The sequence below is a fragment of the Miscanthus floridulus genome, chromosome 2, assembly GCF_019320115.1.
Source record: "Miscanthus floridulus cultivar M001 chromosome 2, ASM1932011v1, whole genome shotgun sequence".
NCBI classification, from domain to species: Eukaryota; Viridiplantae; Streptophyta; class Magnoliopsida; order Poales; family Poaceae; genus Miscanthus; species Miscanthus floridulus.
Genome location: NC_089581.1, coordinates 119,984,915 through 120,005,715, shown reverse-complemented (window position 1 = coordinate 120,005,715; position 20,801 = coordinate 119,984,915). Strand labels below are relative to the sequence as shown.

Below are 20,801 nucleotides of genomic sequence, written 5' to 3'. Positions count from 1 at the left end.
CATGCCAATCATCTTCCTCAGCTCCATGAACCACAGGCGTCTGAGTGACTTGGTGATGATGTCAGTGAGCTGTCAGTCAGTCTCGACAAACTCGATGATGATCTGCCCTCTATTGATGTAGTCCTAGAGGAAGTGAAACTTGATGTCGATGTGCTTGCTCCAATCGAGGAGGATAGGGTTCTTGGCGAGGGCGATGGTTGGCTAGTTGTCCACCATCAGAGCTGGTGGGTGAGCTTCCTTGCCGGTTAACTCGCCCAGCAGCCGGCACAGCTAGATAGCCTGGCACGCCACCGTGGCTGCTGTGACATACTCCACCTCACATGTCAATAGCACCATGATCTTTTGGTTCAGCGACTTCTAAGCAATGGGGGCTGCTCCAAAGAAGACGAGCACGCCAGAGGTGCTCCATCGCCCATCAATGTCGCCCACCATATCCGTATCGCTGAAAACAGTGAGCTCCGGCTCATCTTCCATTGCATTGAGGGGTGCCTCACTGAACACCATGAGCCACAACCCTCCCTTGCCACCACTTTTGGGGAAGATGATCGCTTGATCGAGCATCCCCTTGACGTAGCACAACAACCTTTTCACTGTCGACCAATGATCTTCGCATGGGACCTCCATGAAATGACTGACGTACCCAACCGCAAATGCAATGCCCGATCAGGTATGAGTGAGGTAGCATAGCCCGCCGATGATACTTCGGTAGCACGTCGCGTCCACTTTTGCAATAGTGCTATGCTTGCTCAGCTTTAGCCGCTCCTCCATCGGAGTTGCGCATGGCTTGCACTCTGCTATGCCGCCGCGCTCTAGCAGCTTCTCCACGTAGGCACGCTGACCTAGGGAGATGCTTTGCTTCCCCTGCCTCACCTCAATGTTGAGGGAGTAGGAGAGCGCGTCGAGATCGCTCATCTTGAAATGAGCCGCCATCTCATGCTTGAAACCGTCGATGTCTTCTGCTCGCGCTCTGGTGATGATTAAGTCATCCATGTACACGCCGACGATGAGCTCCTCCTCCCCCCATCGCCGCATGTAGAGCGCGTGCTTTGTAGCACAGCGAGTGAACCCAAGCTCGCCCAAGGTGACATCGAGCTTGGCGTTCCATGCCCGAGGGGCCTACCGTAGCCCATAGAGCGCCTTGCGCTGCTTGAGCACCTTGTGCTTAGCGCCCTTGACAGCGAAGCCCAGAGCTTGCTTAACAAAGACCATCTCTACGAGCTTGCCGTTGAGGAACGCAGACTTGACGTCGAGGTGGTGGACATGCCAATCCTTCACTGCTACCATGGCCAACAGCAAGCGAATGGACTCCATTTGCGCCACTAGAGCAAAGACTTCCTCAAAGTTGATGCCCTCATGCTGCACGAAGCCGTGGGTGACGAGCCGAGCCTTGTACTTGACAATGGCGCCGCGCTTGTCCTGCTTCACCTTGTAGACCCACTTCAAGCCGATTGGCCTGTAGCCCACCGGTGGATCTACCAGCTCCCATGTACCATTGTCCTCGATGGCCTTCATCTCTTCCAACATCACCCGTCGTCAATTGGCGTCGCGTTCAGCCACTGCGAACGTTGGTGGTTCCTCAACACTAATAAGGAGCAGCTCTAGATCGTCGAGCAGCCAACTTGCCAGGCCTGTGGCCCCTACATTGCCGATGATGTTGTCTAGCCTGCGGAACTGGACCTCCTCACCGTCATGGAAGGCATCCATAAACTCACTGATGTCGCTCAGAGGGGAGGTGAACTCGATCAGTGGTCCTCGGCTTCCCTATTCTGCTGGAGTGGTTGGCATCAATGCTGGACCGCTCAGCACCATTGCCGAAGTGGTCGAATCCACTACTGGAGTGGTCGGCACCACTCCTGTAGTGGTCGACTCTACTGCTGGAGCACTCCGCACTACTACTGAAGTGCTCGGCACCCCCTCTACATTGCTCAGCACTTCTCCCAGAGTGCTCGGCACTGCCCTAGGAGTGCTCGGCTCTATTGTTGGAGTGGTCGACACCTCCTCTCTAGTGTCTCCACCACCATGGATGACCATGCGCTCGACGACGAAGGTGCTGGTGAAGCCGCCAGCTTCCCCCATGCCTGGACTGTCCCAGTCCCAGGTCGCCTTCTCATCAAACACCACATCCCTAGAGATTACCACCTTGCCTCTCTTGGGATCATAAAGCCGATAGGCCTTGCTGCCCTCCTCGTAGCCCAGGAGCACCATCGGCGTGCTCCTGTCTTCCAGCTTGCCGAGGTGAGGCTTGGTGTTCTTCACATGACCGACGCAGCCAAATGTCCTGAGGAAGGACACTTTTGGCTTGCGTCCATGCCAAGCCTCGAATGACGTCTTGCCCTTCAGGGCCTTGGTGGGCGTGTGGTTGAGGATAATCACTGCCATGGTCACCGCCTCTCCCTAGAACTCTGCCGGCATCTTCTTTACCTTCATCATGATCGAGCCATACCGACCACCGTCTGGTTCCACCGCTGCACCACACCATTCTACTATGGCGAGTATGGTGCGGTGTGGTGTCGCACCATGCCCTGATCCGTGCAGTACGCAACGAATTCCACCGAAGTGAATTCGCCGCCGCGATCAGTCCATAGCACGTGCAGCTTCTTGCCGCTCTCCGCCTCCATGCGCGCCTTGAACTTCTTGCTGGTCAGAAGCTGCAGCCACATGTACCGGCTATAGTCATCCATTAGTAAGATGAAGTACTTGCGCCCGCCGGACGCCGCCGGTGTGATCGGCCCATAGAGGTCACCGTGAACCAGCTCGAGGGTCTCTGCCACGTGGTTCTTTGCCGTCTTCGGGAACGGTAGCCTTCTTTGCTTCCCAACCAGGCAGCTGTCACACAGCTCGCCTGCGTGCTCGATGTGAGGCAGCCCAGTCACCATCTTCTCTAGCCGACCAAGAGCATCGAAGCTGAGATGTCCATACCGAGGATGCCATAGCTATGGCTCCTCCATGCGCCGTGCAACCAAGCAGATGGGCTGCTCCACCTTCAGATCGAGTAGGTACAGCCGGTTCTAGGACCTCTTCACCTTGGCTAGAAGTCACTACTCCTGGTCCCTGATCCTGAGGACGTCGTCCCTGATCAGTACCTCGCTGCCGCGCTCATCCAGCTAGCCAATGCTGATGATGCTTGAACGTAGCTGCGGGATGTAATATACATCCATCAGCGCGCGGTGCTCGCCGTTCTGGCACCTAAAGATGATGGTGCCGCGCCATCGGATCGCCACCCTTGAGCCGTCACCAAACTTCACCGTGTCGGTCACATTGCCGTCGAGCTCAGAGAAGGCTTCCTTGGAGCCCGTCATGTGGTTGCTGGCGCCGAAGTCTAGGTACCACCGCTACTCCTGCTCGTCGCCCACTCATCCGAGGTGGACTTAGGCGCGCGGTTCGTCGAGGTTGATAGCCTTTAGAGCCTTCCCAGGCCCTTCCACCACCATCACCTCTCCCTTCTCCTTGGCCTCAACGTCGTGCAGTGCACAGAACGTCGCCATCAGGAGAGTGGCGTCATCATCCTCATCAGCCTGAGCTAGATGAGACTCAGCCTTCTTCTCATACTTACGATTTGGGCACTCCTTTGCCCAATGGCCCATCTTCTCGTAGCGCAGGCAGGTGTTGGGGTCGACCTTCTTCTTCTTCTTCTTCGTCGAAGAAGTCTTGCCATGACGCTTACCATCGCCACCGCTGCTGGAGGAGGCTTCCCCGGACTTTCTCTACTTCATCCGAGCAGCCCACTCCTCCTCTGTCAGCAGCAGCTCCGTTGTTCGTTGTTGCTGTGGCCTGCTCTAGGCGCTCGTCCACCGCTCACAACCGACCAGTCACATCCTCAATGGTGACCAGTCACATCCTCAATGGTGAGGGTGGACAAGTCAAGCATCGTCTCTATGGAGAGAGCGATCTGAATGTACTTTGCCGGCACGGAGTGGAGGTACTTGAAGACCGCCTCTTCTTCGTCGATGGTGACGCCGTGGCTCCTCAGCTTGCTGATGAGCGTCTACAGGCGGAGGGAGAAGTCCTCCACTGATTCATCATCCTTGAACTTGAGGTTGGCGTACTCCTGCTTCAGCAGCTGGGCCGTCGCCTTCTTTGCACGGTCAGAACTGACACACATCGCCGCAATAGCCTCCCACGCCTCCTTAGCAGAGCTCTTCGCCCCCAACGGCTCCTTGTACTCCGTTGGCACAACAGCGAGAATGGCTTTCAACGCTGATATGTCGTCTTTTTCGTTGTCGGTGCCCTTATCAATGGCATTCCAGAGTCGTCGGGCTCTGAGCTTGACCTTCATAGTCACCGCACATTCGCCATAGTTGGTGCGAGTCAGCGTCGACCAACTGATGCCACTGACATCCCGCACCGTGCGCACAACAACCTCTTGTCGTGGCTGGGCAGCCACAGTAGCGCTGCAGCTGTTGCCCATCTTCAAACCGTCCATCATCGCCAGCGGTTTGTCCGGCGATGACGCTTATACGGCTCTGATACCACTTGTTGATCCCTGGCTGCCCTGCTCAGGTAAGCAACTAGCTTACTAGCACACACACTCACTATGGCTAGAGGTAGAAGAAGAGATTGCGAATAGCACACATACACACTCGGCACAAGCACCAGCGTTGCCATAAGCCTTGTCCTTTGGTTTGTGGAAACTGAACTGAGTATCTCATTGCCCTTTGGATGGAATATATACAACTCTAACTGTACCTCTACCAGATACATAGTTGTTGGCCAACTACCTACTCCTGAGTACAAGAGTACACCAACTACTTACTCCTAAGGTATAGGGTATGCCAACTACTTCTAGCAGTACAAAGCTTATCTCAGTCCACTACCAATCCTAAGATACAGGGTATATCAACTACTCGTAGCAGTACAAAGCTTACCTCAGCCTACTATCAAGACATGGCTGATGTAATAGTTACCAACTAATATATTAGAGATGACTTATTGCAATACTGCTATAATTATAGGAACTGATCTCTCCAACTCCCAACAGAGAGTGGTCGACCAAGCCGACCAGTCTTTAACCAAAAAGAGGATGGAGAGCAGCAGATTATATCTAACAACGGCTTCGAAGGATTTGGGCACCACTACAGCAGAGCGTCCAGTGGCACTGGGCAGAGAGCATGATCCTCGTCACGCAGCCACCCCAGGACAGGAACATGGAAATGTGGCCTACAAATCCACCCACGTTCAGGTCTGTCTTTCACGTTCATCGATAGATGATCTTCACATGCCTGGGCCGAACTCAGTTTTGTCTACTATTAGGGACGCGCTTGAGGTTTACTCGGTAGAGATGATCGACCTCGCAATGAGGCTCCTGGGTTCCATGGCGGCCGACCTTGGGGTGGAGCAGGAGGCGCTCCTGGACGCCTTCACGGGGAAGCGGCAGAGCATGGCGATCCACTACTACCCTCCGTGCCACCACCGGGAGAAGGTGATGGGCATCACGCCGCACACGGACGGCCTGGGCCTGACGCTGCTGCTGCACGTGGACGACACGCCGGGACAGCAGATCCGGAAGGACGGCAGGTGGTTCCCGGTGCGCCCGCTGCCGGGCGCCTTCGTCGTCAACGTCGCCGACATCCTGGACGTCCTCACCAACGGCGCCTACGACAGCGTCGAGCACAGGGTGCTCCCGGACGCCAGAGAGGGGCCGGACTACCGTGGTGATATTCAAGGAGGCGTCCGTCGGGGGCCTGGTGGCGCCGTTGCCGGGGCTCCTCGAGGAGGAGGGCACCCACGCGCGGTACAGATCCATTGAGATAGAGGAGTACATCAAGGGGAACTTCAATGCGCTGGAGCAAGGGACACGGTTCATCGAGAGCCTCAGGATATAGTAGAGTCGTCATCTGCATCTGGCACGCAATATACGTATACCGCGTCAAAACAGATGTACTAGTTGCTCCTTCCGTCCAAAAATAATTACTCAACTTATATTTCAAAAAGCCAATCAATCTCAAAAACTTGACCAAACATATCTATATCTTCTATATATATCTAATCGGCGTGGCTAGCGCTCGGATGTCCGGCGAACGCCCACGCAGCTCGCCTCCATCCGTTTTTCACCCTGTCCCTGTCTGCCTTCGCTCTGCCCCACGCGTGCACTCTGCCCCCATCTCTGTGCCCGCCGGTCCTTCCCCTGACCTCCTCCTCTCTCTCTCTCCACACGGCAGCACTCGAGAGGCGAGATGAGCGACCGAGGACGAGCACGCCCCTAGCGCGTCCAGACCGCAGCACCCCATCCGCCAGCACCCGGCCCAACAACATAAAAAACTTGTAACATGAAAAAAAAACATTTGAATGCAACAGACGTTTGAAAACAGATGAAACATTTGGAACATGCACTTACAACATGTGTGTGAAACACATGAAACATTTAAATAAAATACTTGCAACATGAAACCACTTACTGCAACATAAGACTGAAACAGTTTAAACATTTGGAATATATTGTTGCAACATATGTGTGAAACATGTGGAACATCCAGATAAAAAACGATTGCAACATACGTCTGAAAACAGATGAAACTATTTTGAACAAATACTTGCAACACTGCGTCTCAAACACTTGCAACATATACAACATGTGCAACATCCCCCGATCTATTTTTGCAATATCGAGATGAAACAATTGCAATATACATCTGAAACATCTGAAATACTTGAAACATACATATAAATATAGGGACAGAAAGGCTGGGGCCGATTGATTCCGGCCATATGGGTGGGAGCTGGCTGCGAGCTGCGGCGCGCGAGCACCACCAGCACCAGGCCTGCGCTCGTGGGTGCCCTTGGCTCGGACAGGGGAAGATGTGAGGCTGCCACACATGTGTGCCCCAGCGGCCATGGCGGGGTCAACGGGGCGTGAGATGGCGACGGGGGACGGAACGGACGACGAGGGAGCAAGTGGCACAGGTGACTGGGATGGGGCGCGGGGCGGGAAGGGACATGGCAAGGGCGAAGTGGGGCGGGTGGATGTGCGCCCGGCGATCACACCGAGACGGGCGGATGAGTAGATGAGGATAAGCCGCATCCGGATGGGACGGACGCCCGTGTGCAAGCATTATTGATATCTAATTATTTTAAAGAGTCAACATTTATTGATATCTAATAATATTAAAGAGCCAACATTTCTTCCTCCAACGTCTTGCACTTTAGTCCATCAACCCATCTGCTCACTCACGTACATTGGGCACGACATATTCCTCGCTATCATATTATTCTCATTTTGATTTCAGGGCCGCAAAACCTTTATTGACGCCATACCACTCATATCATGGGCTGACCGCTCAAGCTCGTTCATGTTACGACGGTCGTGCAGATAGAGGTGGGCATAATTAACCAAAACATTGAAAAAAATGAAAGAACCGTAACTGAAACTGAATAATTAATTTTGAAAAATCGGTTCTTTGTTCGATTCTAGAGAGCGGCTCCTACTCTCGGTTGACCGAAAGAATCGAATTACATGAATTACATTTCACTTATTTGAATTTTGTTAGACTATATTTGATTTGTGTGTAATATCTTGTATTTGAATTACTACACATTTGTGCTACTATGTTGATATTGTTCTCTTATCTGTATATAGTATTAATTTTTTCGAGAGCGTGTCCGTTGACACGTGTTTCGTTAAGAAGAAAGTTTGAAAGTTACATACCGCGAGCACAGGTGCGTTCACGCGAGAAGCGTTTACGCCTGTGCCACAACACGACGCAGCATGGCTTCCTAGCTACTTAGCTTTCCTTGTGACTATATGATGACTAATTTTGCGACAGGAAGTTTGTCCCTAGGCCGTGAAGGTGCTAAACAGCGCGGCAAGCTCGCTATGACATCACTACCGGATTCAGCTTCTTTATCGAGTGTCTGGCCGATATACACTCGGCAAATCCTTTGCCGAGTGTTACACTCGGCAAAGGGCGTTCGGTAATCAGTTTATCGGTAAAGACCTCTTTGCCGAGTGCACTTTATCGGGTACTCGGCAAAGCCTTTGCCGAGTGCTAATCTGACACTTGACAAAGAAAAGTCGCCGTGACGGCGAGCGCCACCGTGACGGCGGCTTTGCCGAGTGTCAAGGTCAAGCACTCGGCAAAGGTCGCCGCTTTGCCGAGCGCCGTTGACTCAGACACTCGGCAAAGGTGGCAACTGTGCCAAGTGCCACCGGCAAGACACTCGGCAAAGGTAGCCTATTTGCCGAGTGTCTTATCAAGCCACTCGGTAAACAAGCGACCTTTGCCGAGTGCCTGGCCCATGGCACTCGGCAAATCTGTGATGTTTGCCGAGTGCAATGGCCTTTGCACTCGGCAAAGCATGTTCCCAGGTAGTCACTTTGCCGAGTGTCATGGTCATTGCACTCGGCAAAGTGACTGAAAACAATCATTTTTATTTAGTTTTTTACATCCCATCCAAACAAACAGAAGATATATATAACAAACATCACCAACATCACATATATCATTAACATCACATATATATCACCAACACCACATATATATATCACAAACGTCACATATATATCACAAACATCACATGTCTCACAATATATCACAAATAAGTTCACAAGTAATCCAAGTGCTCCATCATCTACAACCACAATTGCAAATAGAAGTACCATTAACAACCATAAGTATCATCACCAAGATGGCCAATGAGACTAATTTGGTGAAGGATTCGCTGAAGCATGAGGATCGTTCGATGCCGCCGATTGATTCTGCACTAAAGGAGAAGAGATTGCATGTGTGAGACAAGATAAATATATACCATACATGAATAAAACTTTCATACTCCACTAGGTTTGACCATAAGCATGCACATACAAACTAAAACATTTATACTCACAGGAGTAGAATAGTGAGGAGGTGGAGGTGGAGGTGGAGCGAATAGCGAAGGTGGTGGAACTACACCCGTAGCAGCGCCAAGACTTTGCATGTACTGAAGAATCTCCGTCATCCTCCACTGCTCGGCCTCCCACTTAGCCTCCACCCTCTCCATCTTCGTCTGCATCTGCTCCTGTATCCTCCTCTCTTGTTCCAGCTAGGCCTACAATATATTCACCCCAATGTTACAATAATGCAAAGGAAATATATGAAAAAAACCAATGAACGACGAATAAACCACGAATAACCTCAAGTGCCTCCACCTGGTGGTGTGAAGTGTCCTACCGAGGTCGTATGGCCGGGCTCGTGCTCGTGCTGCTTGCTTGAATCTAGGAGAGACTGGGAGTAGCGGCCGAGTCGATTGCGCTGTCGCCAATCCAGTACTGCCCATGCTTCTTGCCTCCTCCCACCCTCATGACGACTTCTCCATTAAGGTCCTCGGTGCTCGGATCGTACTCTGGCCCATGGACCTCCCTTGCCATCGATGCGTACTCACTGAGGCAGGTTGTGGACGGTCGCATTGCTGTACGCCTCGGGCCCGTCCTCCTGGGTTGTAGTCGACGTCGGACATCGCCTTGCCCTTGTGGGCCATAGCAAATGCCTTGAAGATGGAGCAAGGCTGGCCACCATGCGACGTCGACTGTGAGAAAAACTGCAAGATGATTAGAAATCAAGCAGAATTGAGCGTTAGAATAAATAAATGAATTCAGTGTACCCATGTTTCTACGTATCCACTGAGGCTTACGGCTGCCTTGATGGTGTGCTACACCTAGCATCATCAAATGCCGCTCCCTAGCACAAGTTGTGCGTCTCCTCCCACTCTATTGAGCACCACTTGTCCACCATCTGTACTCAGCACTAGGGGATGCGCGGCACACCAATAAGGAATCATCTACAGGCCATCAAGTACATGACATATCAGAAGATGAAATTAAGCCTACTTAATCTCAAAAGGAATCAGTATTAATGTTCTGTATCTACCTGCAGGTATTGGTCCCAGGTCAGCGTCATGGTTCTTGCGTCCCTTTTGGTGACCTTCGTTCCAAGGACGGTCCCGTGGTAAGTTACGGTGGACTGGATGCGTGCCTTGTAATGCATGTCCACGAGAGTTTTTTGCAGCATTTGGTAGCCACCGCATCCGCCCTGGCCTCATGTTCGTCCTGGCATCTAATGAAATCCTGCATACAAACACGATGTATCCATTCATTATTTCAAGAATGTCCAATGAATGCGATGTATTGAGCAATGTAGTGCGAGGAAGACTTACCCACAGCTCTTGCTTCACCCGCTCCGCCTTGTTGTTGAATACCCTATAGGCCCAATCTGCAGCATCGGGGGGTGGCGGCGTACTGGTCAAACGAGTAGGCTGGCCCCATCACTCCAGCGTACTCAACCAGGCCAGGGAAGTGCTCCTTGCACAGAAGACCGAGGATGCCATTGACTTGGCATGTGTGAGAACCTCCACTCGCCACAATCGTCTAGTTCCTGCCCAAGTGATTAAGAAAAATTATTAGTTTCTATTTTGATTTTCAACATATCATATAAAGTAGTGATAACATCTAAAGTTACTTACTTTTCCCCCTCGGGTCGAATTAGCGGGCGTCTCTCATGAGGTATCGGTCGCTGAGGGAGGCTCGCGGGACCTCGCAAGTAGACGCTCGACAAACTAGAGGAAACGTAACCCCCTGCTGTCACCTCCTCCTCCTCGTCCTCCTGCGCGTCCTCATTCACCTCCTCGGTGTCCTCTTGGGGCACCTGCTCCTCCTCCTCCTCACGCGACGGGGTGGCAGGCGATGGCTCCCTCCTATGGCTACTCCTCCTCCTACTCTCCCCCGGTGCAACGGTCCTTGTCCTTTGGTACAAGGGCGCTAGCTTCCTCATCCCACCACCCACCATCTTTGTTCAATCACCTGCAATTAAAAAGAGTAAACCAATAAGCACAGATAAACAAGAAGTACTTAGAAAGAGATGCAAAATAAACAAAATGTAATTACAAAATAACATAGTATTACATGTATTAGAAATAATCATCATGATCGGGATTAGCTGGATCATAAGTCTCATCATCACTATCAATCATGTCGAAATAATCAACACTATCCGAATGAGCAATGTTGCCATTGTCATTGTCTAATTGTAATCGCTCAAGCATTTGTAAGTCCTTCACATTTTGCACATCATCTCCAGCATCCTCTTCAATAACCGTTTCATTATCTACTTCCATTCTGATCGCTTTGATTAATGTCTATCTCAAACCTCCCTTCTAGTCCCTCTTCTTAAAAAACTCTCTGTCATATGTGTTTGGGTCTAAGTTGTAATCTTCATCGTTTGGGATAGGCACTTTATCGTGTGATGATACCCTATGCACAATATCCCAACCCTTAAGATGCCTTTTGGTTTGACACGCATATGGGAGATAATAAACTTGAGTGGCCTGTTGGGCGACAATATAGACATCGTCTCCTGGTAAGACAGAATCCTGTCGAATTTTGACTAGCCCAAGATTAGAATATGTTCGTCTCGTTACTTCAGGATCAAACCAATGGCATTTGAATATGACGGAATTAAAAGGTTTGGAATCATGAAACTTGAGTTCGTATATTTCTTCAATTCTTCCATAATACTCGACCTCATCAACGTCAGGCGTAAAAACTCTGGAACTTGTGGTTCTTTGATTGGGCCGACTCTGCTCATAGCTTGTTGTGCGAAAGCGATATCCATTCACGTCATAACCGGAAAATGACCTAACCCCCCCCCCATTCATGCCTCATACGGGAGGTGCAAAATCAAATGCTGCATCAGATTGAAGAAGCCGAGTGAAAAGATCTTCTCCAACTTACAGAGCAACATAGGTGCCATTCTTTCCAAGTCAGCAATCACGGTTCGAGATAACTCCTTGGCACAAAGCTAGCGAAAGAAATAGCTCAACTCTGCCAGCACTAGCCAAACATGCTTAGGGACATAGCCTCGAACCATCGCCGGAAAGAAGCCGCTCAATCCATATGTGGTAGTCATGACTCTTTATCCCTAAGACTCGCATAGTAGATAAGTTCACTCCCCTCCTCAGATTAGCTGCATACCCATCAAGGAACATTAACGTCTGAATCCATTCTAGTACTTCCCTCCTTTGGGGCTTGCTCAAGACAAAATTAGCCTTAGGCCTTCTCCATGTCTTGCTACGACTAGGAGGCTTCATATGTTGGTTTGGTCTATTGCATAACATTGCCAGATCCACTCTAGCCTTAATGTTGTCCTTTGACTTGTTAGGAATGTCCATGATTGTTGCCCAAAGTGCCTCAGTGACATTCTTTTCAGTGTGCATTACATTAATGTTGTGTGGAAGGAGAAGGTCATCAAAATAGGGGAGCCGAGTCAAGCCCTGACTTATGAGTCCACATATGTTGCTCACCATATCCCACAAAACCACCTTCTGGATTGACCACGAGACCATCTATCTATTCATGAACCGTGGCACCAGTCATTATCGATGGTGTAGGGTCTATCACTACGACACCTTTCGTAAAGTTCTTGATGTCTTGTCTGAATGCATGATCAAGAGGGAGGAATTGCCGATGTTTGTCGAACGATGAATACTTGCCATCCTTCTGCAACCAAATGAACCTCAGACCTTCCTTGCATACTGGGCATGGGAACTTCCCATGAACACACCAGGCGCAGAATATCCCATACGCTAGGAAGTCATGCAGGGAGTAGTGGTACCAAACAAGCATTTTGAAGTTTTTCTTTGTAGCTCGATCGTATGTCCATACCCCTTCCTCCCAAGCATGAACCAATTCATCAATCATAGGCTTCATGAACACACCCATATTATTCCCCGTGTATCTAGGAATTATCAACGACAAGAATACGTTCTATTGTTGAAAGCATACGCTAGTGGGGAGATTGAGGGGGATAACGAACATGGGCCAACATGTGTATGGGGCAGCCATCATTCCATAAGGATTGAACCCATCTGTTGCCAGCGCAACACATACATTATGAGCCTCTTTAGCTTTCTCATGATGAATGCCATCAAAGTGGGTCCATGCTTCACCATCGGATGCATGTACCATCCTGTCAGGATTGTATCGTTTGCCATTTTTGTGCCATGTCATCTGTTTCGTGGATTCCTCACGGTCATGTATAGCCATTGGATCCTCGGTATGAATGGAAGGTGCCGTAGGATTGTCACGGGAATGTCAAGCTGCCTCTTCTGGCCATTCACCAGAATCTATGTCCTAGGAACATAGAGGATTTACACTTTGGATAGTACTTTGCTTCCACGTATTCTTTCCTAAATAGGACGCACCCCTTCGAGCAAGCATGTATCTGCTCATACGGCATCTTAAGTGCACTAAGGAGTTTCTGTGACTCGTGCATGCTCGTTGGCAGAAGGTGACCCTTCGGAAGCAGGCTGCCAATAACTATCAACATACCATTGAAAGGCTGTCTTGACTCAGGCTATACTAGGGACTTTAACTGCCATTATGTGTCCAATGGCATCCAGTTGAGAAACATTTGTCTGGACCGTGAAGGGGTTTCTGTGCTACGACAAACATGTCATAGAACTGCCTTTGCTGGTTGCCTCTGGCTCCTCCTCCGTACGTCCTTCAGCGAACTGTGCCTCGTGATAGTCATTTAACATGTCTGCTACCCCGGCATCAGCATCATAATCCTCGACACGTGGTCTCACCACCTCCTCTCTCATACGATCGGCTTCACCATTGTAGACCCACCGGGATATAGTCTATCGTAAATCCATTCTTCCAAAGATGTTCTCCCATGACCTTCTTCGTTTGTCTTTTCCTATTTGCACATTTGCTGCAGGGACATCAAATTTTACTCGCTCCTTTAGCAGCCACGCCAAATGCCCGTTCCAAGAAAGCATCGATCTTGTCGATCCATTCATTGGTGACCTGACCCTGACTTGCGCGGCCCGTGTACATCCACTCACGGTCCTCCATCCTCTAACATATATAGCGACGAGTAATATAAACATCAATTGCATCTACACGACGTTCCTACTATCTAATAGGTGAGGATAGGTCCTAATCCCACACGAGGATCCATAGATGAGGTTAGTTTCCATGCTCTACTCCTATCCGAGACAGAATTTAGGCAGCACCTCCTCGCTGTTCTCCAAATACACGTCCTGCCAGGGAGAGTATGTATCCAGAGAACAACAGGGAGATGATGCCGAAACTCTATCTCGGATCGGAGCAGACCATGGAAACTAACCCCACCTATGCATCCGCAGGCTGTCCAAAAAAATGTGGGCAATTCGAAACAGATACGGTTTTAGATATGGAAATATCTGCATATTTCCAACCGTATCTCTTTCGAAATGGAGACGCCTAACTGGGTTACGTGATCTACGACCATGATATGGAAAGAGGGGTTATACCTAGGGTGGCGGTGGAGTCAAGGCTAGCGGGGCCATGGCGGGTCAGGTGCAGTGGCAAGGCGACGCGGTGCAGGCAGACCCTCAGCAGGCAAGGAAGGCGATCGGGGTCGCCGAGGTACTCCGGCTCCGCTCCGACGGGCTCTTCTCTGCAAAAAAAGAAACATAAAACTGTCAATACAAAATTTCGACAGCACCTCCCCTGCACGGTGAGGTTTCCAAAACCTGCAAGAAAACAAACGGCACGATGGCCGACATGCACATATATATGAACGACACGATGGCTGACATGCACAAAATTATATCCAACCACATATATATAACAATGTCACAACCACTCCTACGACTCCTACGACTACCACCACAGCTACTCTACCACTACTACTACCGCAACTACTAGTAATACTACGACGACGATGATGGTAGGGCATACCTAGTGGGCGTCGTAGGGCGGCGGTGGTGAAGGGGCCAGGGCGCCGGTGGACAAGGCGACGGCTGGGGAAGCACCGGGGATGTGGCAACGGCGACCGGGGCGCCTCCTCCTCCTCCTCCTTCTTCTTCCTCCTTCCTCCATCTTCCTCCTCCTCGTTCTCTTCCTCCTTCCTCCTTCTACCTCCTCTCCTCCTCTCCTCCTCCTCCCCTCTTTCTCCTCCTCCGGCGACGCGGCGTGGGGGGCGACGGCGGTGCTGGCGCGGTCAGCAGCCTGCGTGCGTGTGTGCGTGTGTGCGGTGTGTGTGGGCCGGCGGGGTTAAATCCCCCTCTGCCGAGTGCCCCCGATCTGGCACTCAGGGAAACTATTTTTTTTTAATTTTTTAAATTCTTTGTCGTATGCCACCCGGCCTGGCACTCGGCAAAGAGGGGTTTTTTTAATTTTTTTTAAAATTCTTTGTCGAGTGCCATACGTCCTGGCACTCGGCAAAGAGGCTCCTCTGCCGAGCGCCAAACGCAGACACTCGGCAAACCGTTTTTATTTTTTTTCTTCCTACCCCCAAACTTTTTCTATAGTCCTCATATAATACCTGGTACTCCATGTTCTAATGTGGCATATTTCTCGGACTTTTTCTATATTTCTTTAATTTATTTCATTTAATTGAATTTTCTTGGATAATTCAAATTATGACTACTAGTCATTCGAATAATGAAAAAAATGAATGGGAAAATGATATTCATGTTATTTAGTATAATGTGAGGCCAGTATCCAGGAACAAACCACCAATTTTGAACATCTTGTTCATGAAACATGACCACGAACTTGTGGTCGAGTTGTTTTTAAATTCTATAAAAAGCAAACGAAGACCGAAAATCGTGAAACTTGTCGAGATGTCATGATATCATATGTGGAGGCTGTGATAAAAAAATTGAGGAGGTTTTACGTAAGTTTGTCATGTACGATGCTTACCACCTCGTCGGCCTCTTCACGAAATCATGAAACTTCTTCGGAGATTCTTCGGTTTGCAAGCATCGTACGTGACAACTTATGCGAAACCTTCTCAAATTTTATCACAGCCTCCACATATGATATCATGACATCTTGACAAGTTTCATGATTTTCGGACTTCGTTTGTTTTTTATAGAATTTAAAAACAACTCGACCGCAAGTTCGTGGTTATGTTTTGTGAACAAGATGTTCGAAATTGATGGTCTGTTCCCGGATACGGCCTCACTATTATACTAAATAACATGAATATCATTTTTCCATTCATTTTTTTCATTATTCGAATGACTAGCGGTTATAATTTGAATTATCCAAGAAAATTCAATTAAATGAAATAAATTAAAGAAATATAAAAAAATCCAAGAAATGTGCCACATTGGAACATGGAGTACCAGGTATTGTATGAGGACTGCAGAAAAGGTTTGGAGGTCAAAAGTAAAAAAAAATATGGTTTGCCGAGTGTCAAAAATGACACTCGGCAAATCACCACTTTGCCGAGTGTCAGGATAAGACACTTGGCAAAAGGTTAATGGCGGCAGCCGGCCGTCAACGGCGGCGGCCCTTTGCCGAGTGTTCTGGTTTGCCGAGTGCCTGACACTAGGCAAACCTGGTCTTTGCCGAGCGTTATTGTTTGCCGAGTGCTCGGCACTCGGCAAACCACCTCTTTGCCGAGTGCCAGTTGTTTGCTGAGTGCTTTCTCTCTGGCACTCGGCAAATAGCCTCTTTGCCGAGCGTCCGATAAAAAGCACTCGGCAAAGTCTGGGGCACTCGGCAAAGAAGCCGTCTCCGGTAGTGCATGGAGCTACCCACATGTTGCCCCCCCCCCTCAACCACGTTGCTGAAGACCAGCGCTGGCTGTCGCACTACACCTTTGAACACTATCTGATTTCTCTCCTTCCACAGCATCTAGCTCACTAGCAGAAAGAAGGTGTCGAATCCCTTCTGCAGCTCACTAGGAAGATAAAAGCGTTTCTTCCGATCCGTTTTTTTTCCCTAAAATACGCCGTCCTTCGTGTCCCATATGTGACCCAGACTCACGATTCGTGCTCATATTAGTTAGAACGATTCACGTCCAATAATGCTATGGAATCCATTCCAAAATGTATTGGGTCCCATTGCAGCGGACGACACATTTGCTAATCAATTATTATTATCTAAAATAGTGAAAGTGTTGCTTAAATTTTCTTTAGAACCTGCACTTTTTTGTTGTCTTAGGACATGTTTGGAGCACAACTCAATTATTATAGTCTGAATTATGCTTAGCATTTATGATCATTGTTTGGGTTCCCTAGATTATGGTGATTGATTATGATTGGCTAAAATGAGAAATTCTTATCTTATCCTTTAATGTGGCATGTTGGACAATCAATTGAGGGGCAAGTTAGACTTTTAGCATCGATAATCCCCTAAAACCTAGCCTCACCTAGATTATGGATTATGATAATCATGGGTTTTGATTATAATAATCCATCATATAATCAATCATGTTTGGATCAAATTTTAGTTATATAATCTGATTATTATAATCACAGGATATCCAAACAGGGCCTTAACCTCCCCTAAAAGAGTTCAGTTAGAACAAAAACCAACCAAAACCGAATGCCTACGTGTGGACATGTGGGCCTCACTTATCCCACGACTAAGCCCAAACCGAAACTAAGGGCCAAACAACGGATTAGGCATTAGAGGCTCATTTCCTAGTCTCACTGATCCCAAACCGAAACTAAGATGTATCCAAACAACGGATGGGCATTAAGGCTCATTTCCTAGTCTTAACATGCATCTCTTTATCCCTTTCCCACGCATCACCAAATGTCACCTCAATAGACTAACAACAAATGTACACAATATCTATCTATTTATCTCATGTCAATTTTCTATATACAGGATTAACATTTTCTTATACTACTACCATTTATTATTTGTATTGATATTTATTTAATTTAAGGTTAGATCAGACCCAATTAAATCCAAGTTATCCCTTTTCTTAGCTTCCTCCGTTCCACCCATTTTTCCCTTCTGTTTTTTTCGTTCCGTTCTGTCCGATTCTCCTTTCCATGTTTCCGTTTTTCTCCCCTCATATTTCGTCCTTTTTTTCCTTTCTGTATTTTATTTCCATCAGTTTTTTTCACTTTCCATGTTTTTCTTAGTTCTATTCTGCCCATTTTTTTCCCAGTGCCTCCTATGATTTGCTTCGGGTGTGACAGCGCCCGTTAGAGTTCATCGTGTGCAACGTAGGCAAGACTGTTGTCTCAGACATTTCCAGCAATATCGGCAATTCAGCATGCATGTGTGTTTGATTAGTACTTCAGTAGGAATACCTTTGATTTAGATAAGGTACTACAGTTGTCCTATAGGAACTTGGCTTTGTAGAATTGTTCAGACTTGATCTTAATGTGGAACTTTCGTAGGTTAGATTTTCTGTGTAAATATATGTTATTTGAAGCATTAAAATTGAACAAACAACCCCCGTTCTCACCGAAAAAAAGACCACTCCTTATGCTATTTTTAGTGAAATATGTGGTCCACTAATGGTTATAGCGTAATACGTGGCTCGCTGTTAGTGGCACGTCCTGAATAGCGGAGAATCTTCTACCTTTCCATCAATGCCTCGGAGAGGTCTTAACTCAAGGAACGAGTTTTTTTTATGAAGATCATCTTGATGTCTTCTGTAAAGTTTATGCTTTTCTGATTCATTCTTTGTAGGATGTTAACATAAGCTTCATTTGTTTGGAAAATTTTGGAATTTAATGTTTCATTCACATGCCAATCAAGGCTACTTTTCATATGTAAGGACTTTTATTATCTCAGTTTCTTCCTTTTGTTTTTGTTTTCAGATTGCCTCTAATGGTCTAAAGCAGAGTATTTGATGCCTCCTTGGCAGATTTTGAGAATGATGAGGATCAAGCATATAGGAAGATCAGACAGGGAACAGTTTTGAAGATATCTTTATGTTTTATAAAGAGGTCTTGTGTTTCTCTTGGCTAGTTCAGCTTGTTACCAGGATACTTTCTTTTCATTCCATCGGTGTAGTAGTATTTCTGAATTTACCAATTTGATGCAATGCACCTATGGTCTTAAATTGCCTTTTCATATATGTGTGCCAGAGTTCTCCTATCACGTGAACGATAAATTAATAATTGGTTTTTAACAATATTAATATTTCAAGTTGTGATATTATCACATAGATTTATCAAAGTAGCAACTGTAATATTAATCGTTGGACCTAGTCTAACAACTGGTGAAACACTACAAGACATAGCCGACAGTTGGCTGTTCTAAACACATAAACTCTTGCTATGCACCTACATATATACTGTCTAAATATATAGCAAAAATTATGTAGCTACAAAGGCCAAAACGACTTGTAATTTAGAATGTAGGGGGTAGAATAATTAGGATAATCACCATCTTAAAGTCGAACACTATGGCACTGGACTGCAAGGCTCCAAAACATTTAGCTCAACTTTGGGGGGAGCTTTCGGCTTGATGTACGTATGCACAGCCAAGATTGCTCGATGGGCTTCCACAAGCGCCTCTCTGTGCAGTCATCAGGCATTTGCCAGATTTGCTCACAGAGCATCTAGGTGCACCAGAAGTGGTGTCCAATGTGAGGCACTCCAGCGACGTTGCAGACTCGAGAATATGGCATGTCAACTCTACCAACCCCTTGGCAGAAGAAAAATTGTTAACCTTGACACTCTTTAGTTTGTCATGCTGGTGATTATGAACCATCCTCAGACCTGATGGCTCTGCCAAAATAGAGACACGCTCCACACACTCTCTGAGTACCTAAAGGGTAATACAAACTCAAATTAGCAATTCCACCAGATTTTACTATGTCTTTGTAGAAAGGACAGTGACTTACACACAAGATGAAGGTTTCCAAGGAAGGAGATGCATGCAGAAAGGAAACCAGAGAAAAAAGATCATAGGACAGTCCACAGATAGTAATACTAAGGAATTTGAGGTGGAGGAATCTGCTAGGCATCATTGGTGTACTGAACCTCTGCAAAAAAAGATGACAGATTTGATTACATTCAGATATATGTCTGCTGTAAAATCGTTATATGGAAATGAAAATGTAGCCAGATTTATAATCGCCTAAGAGTTGAAGAGCATATTACCTCGCTGTCAGAACATATGGTAAGAGTCTCAAGATTTGGCAAGCTGGATGGAAGCTCAGTACGAGCATACAAGGCAGCATCGATGCCATGGCGAGCCTTCAGCATCAGCATCTGGAGGTTAAAACGCAGCGTCATCCAGTGCTTCGGACAATCCTTAGAGGGGATTCAATTGTCGCCTGCTTCAGTCTCTCTGAAATTCTCCAGCCACCTCGGGCTACCAAATAGAACAGTTGTCGTGGTCAAGACGGTTAGCGATTGACTCAAAAAGGTCCGCGGTCTCAGGATCCCTCACAGGCTCACTGCCATCCCCATCCATCGCCGCCCCCACCGCCGTCATCGTCAGCCGTGTCTTGGAGCAGATCATCTATCATGATGTAATCATGATCTGCATTATTGTCGCCAGTAGCAGCATTGCCGTGCCCACATGCCGCTGCTGGTGAGGTTTGTTGTTCTGCATTCACCGCTGCCGTCGTCGTTGTCGACGAGTTTCCTTCAGATGCACCAGCACTCGGATCCTTTGCTTCCCTGTGAAACTTCCAGACGATGTAATCCTTGACAAAACCATACCGGACCAAGTGAGATTTCACCACGTTTCTTCATGCAGTAGAAGGTTCTTGCAGCTCTTACACGGACAGACGGTGTGTTCCCGCTTCAGACCCAGACGATGCCTTTTCGCAGTGGCAATTAAACTTTGTCACATGTTCTAGGTACGAAGGATCTAGCCTCAATGTCTTGTACATCCATTCCCTATCCATGATCGCTGCACACACAAACAGCGAAAATAGCGCATATAAGCATAGCAGTATGGAAAAAAGCAGCCGGGTAGCTCTAGATCTGATTTTCTCTCTCCTCCAAATAGATCTAGATTTAGATCTTGAGAAAAAACACACAAATCATGGAAAAGAGAGAGGATTGAGGGTTTGAGAGCAAAAATCAACCTCTTGCGGTGCCCCCCTTCACCAAATCCAAGGGCAAAACCT

At 47.9% G+C, this 20,801-nt stretch overlaps 1 protein-coding gene across 1 annotated transcript; it reads right to left on the bottom strand.

Annotated features, from left to right (window-relative positions):
• Positions 1-663: 663 nt before the first annotated feature.
• On the bottom strand, positions 664-1,032 carry LOC136536947 (uncharacterized mitochondrial protein AtMg00810-like). Its single transcript, XM_066529076.1, has one exon. It carries the CDS (start codon positions 1,030-1,032, stop codon positions 664-666), a length of 369 nt encoding a protein of 122 aa, XP_066385173.1.
• Positions 1,033-20,801: the final 19,769 nt, after the last annotated feature.

Excerpts from the sequence above, each read along its gene's own strand:
- LOC136536947 (XM_066529076.1), bottom strand. The coding sequence starts at position 1,032 with ATGCGGCGATGGGGGGAGGAGGAGCTCATCGTCGGCGTGTACATGGAT.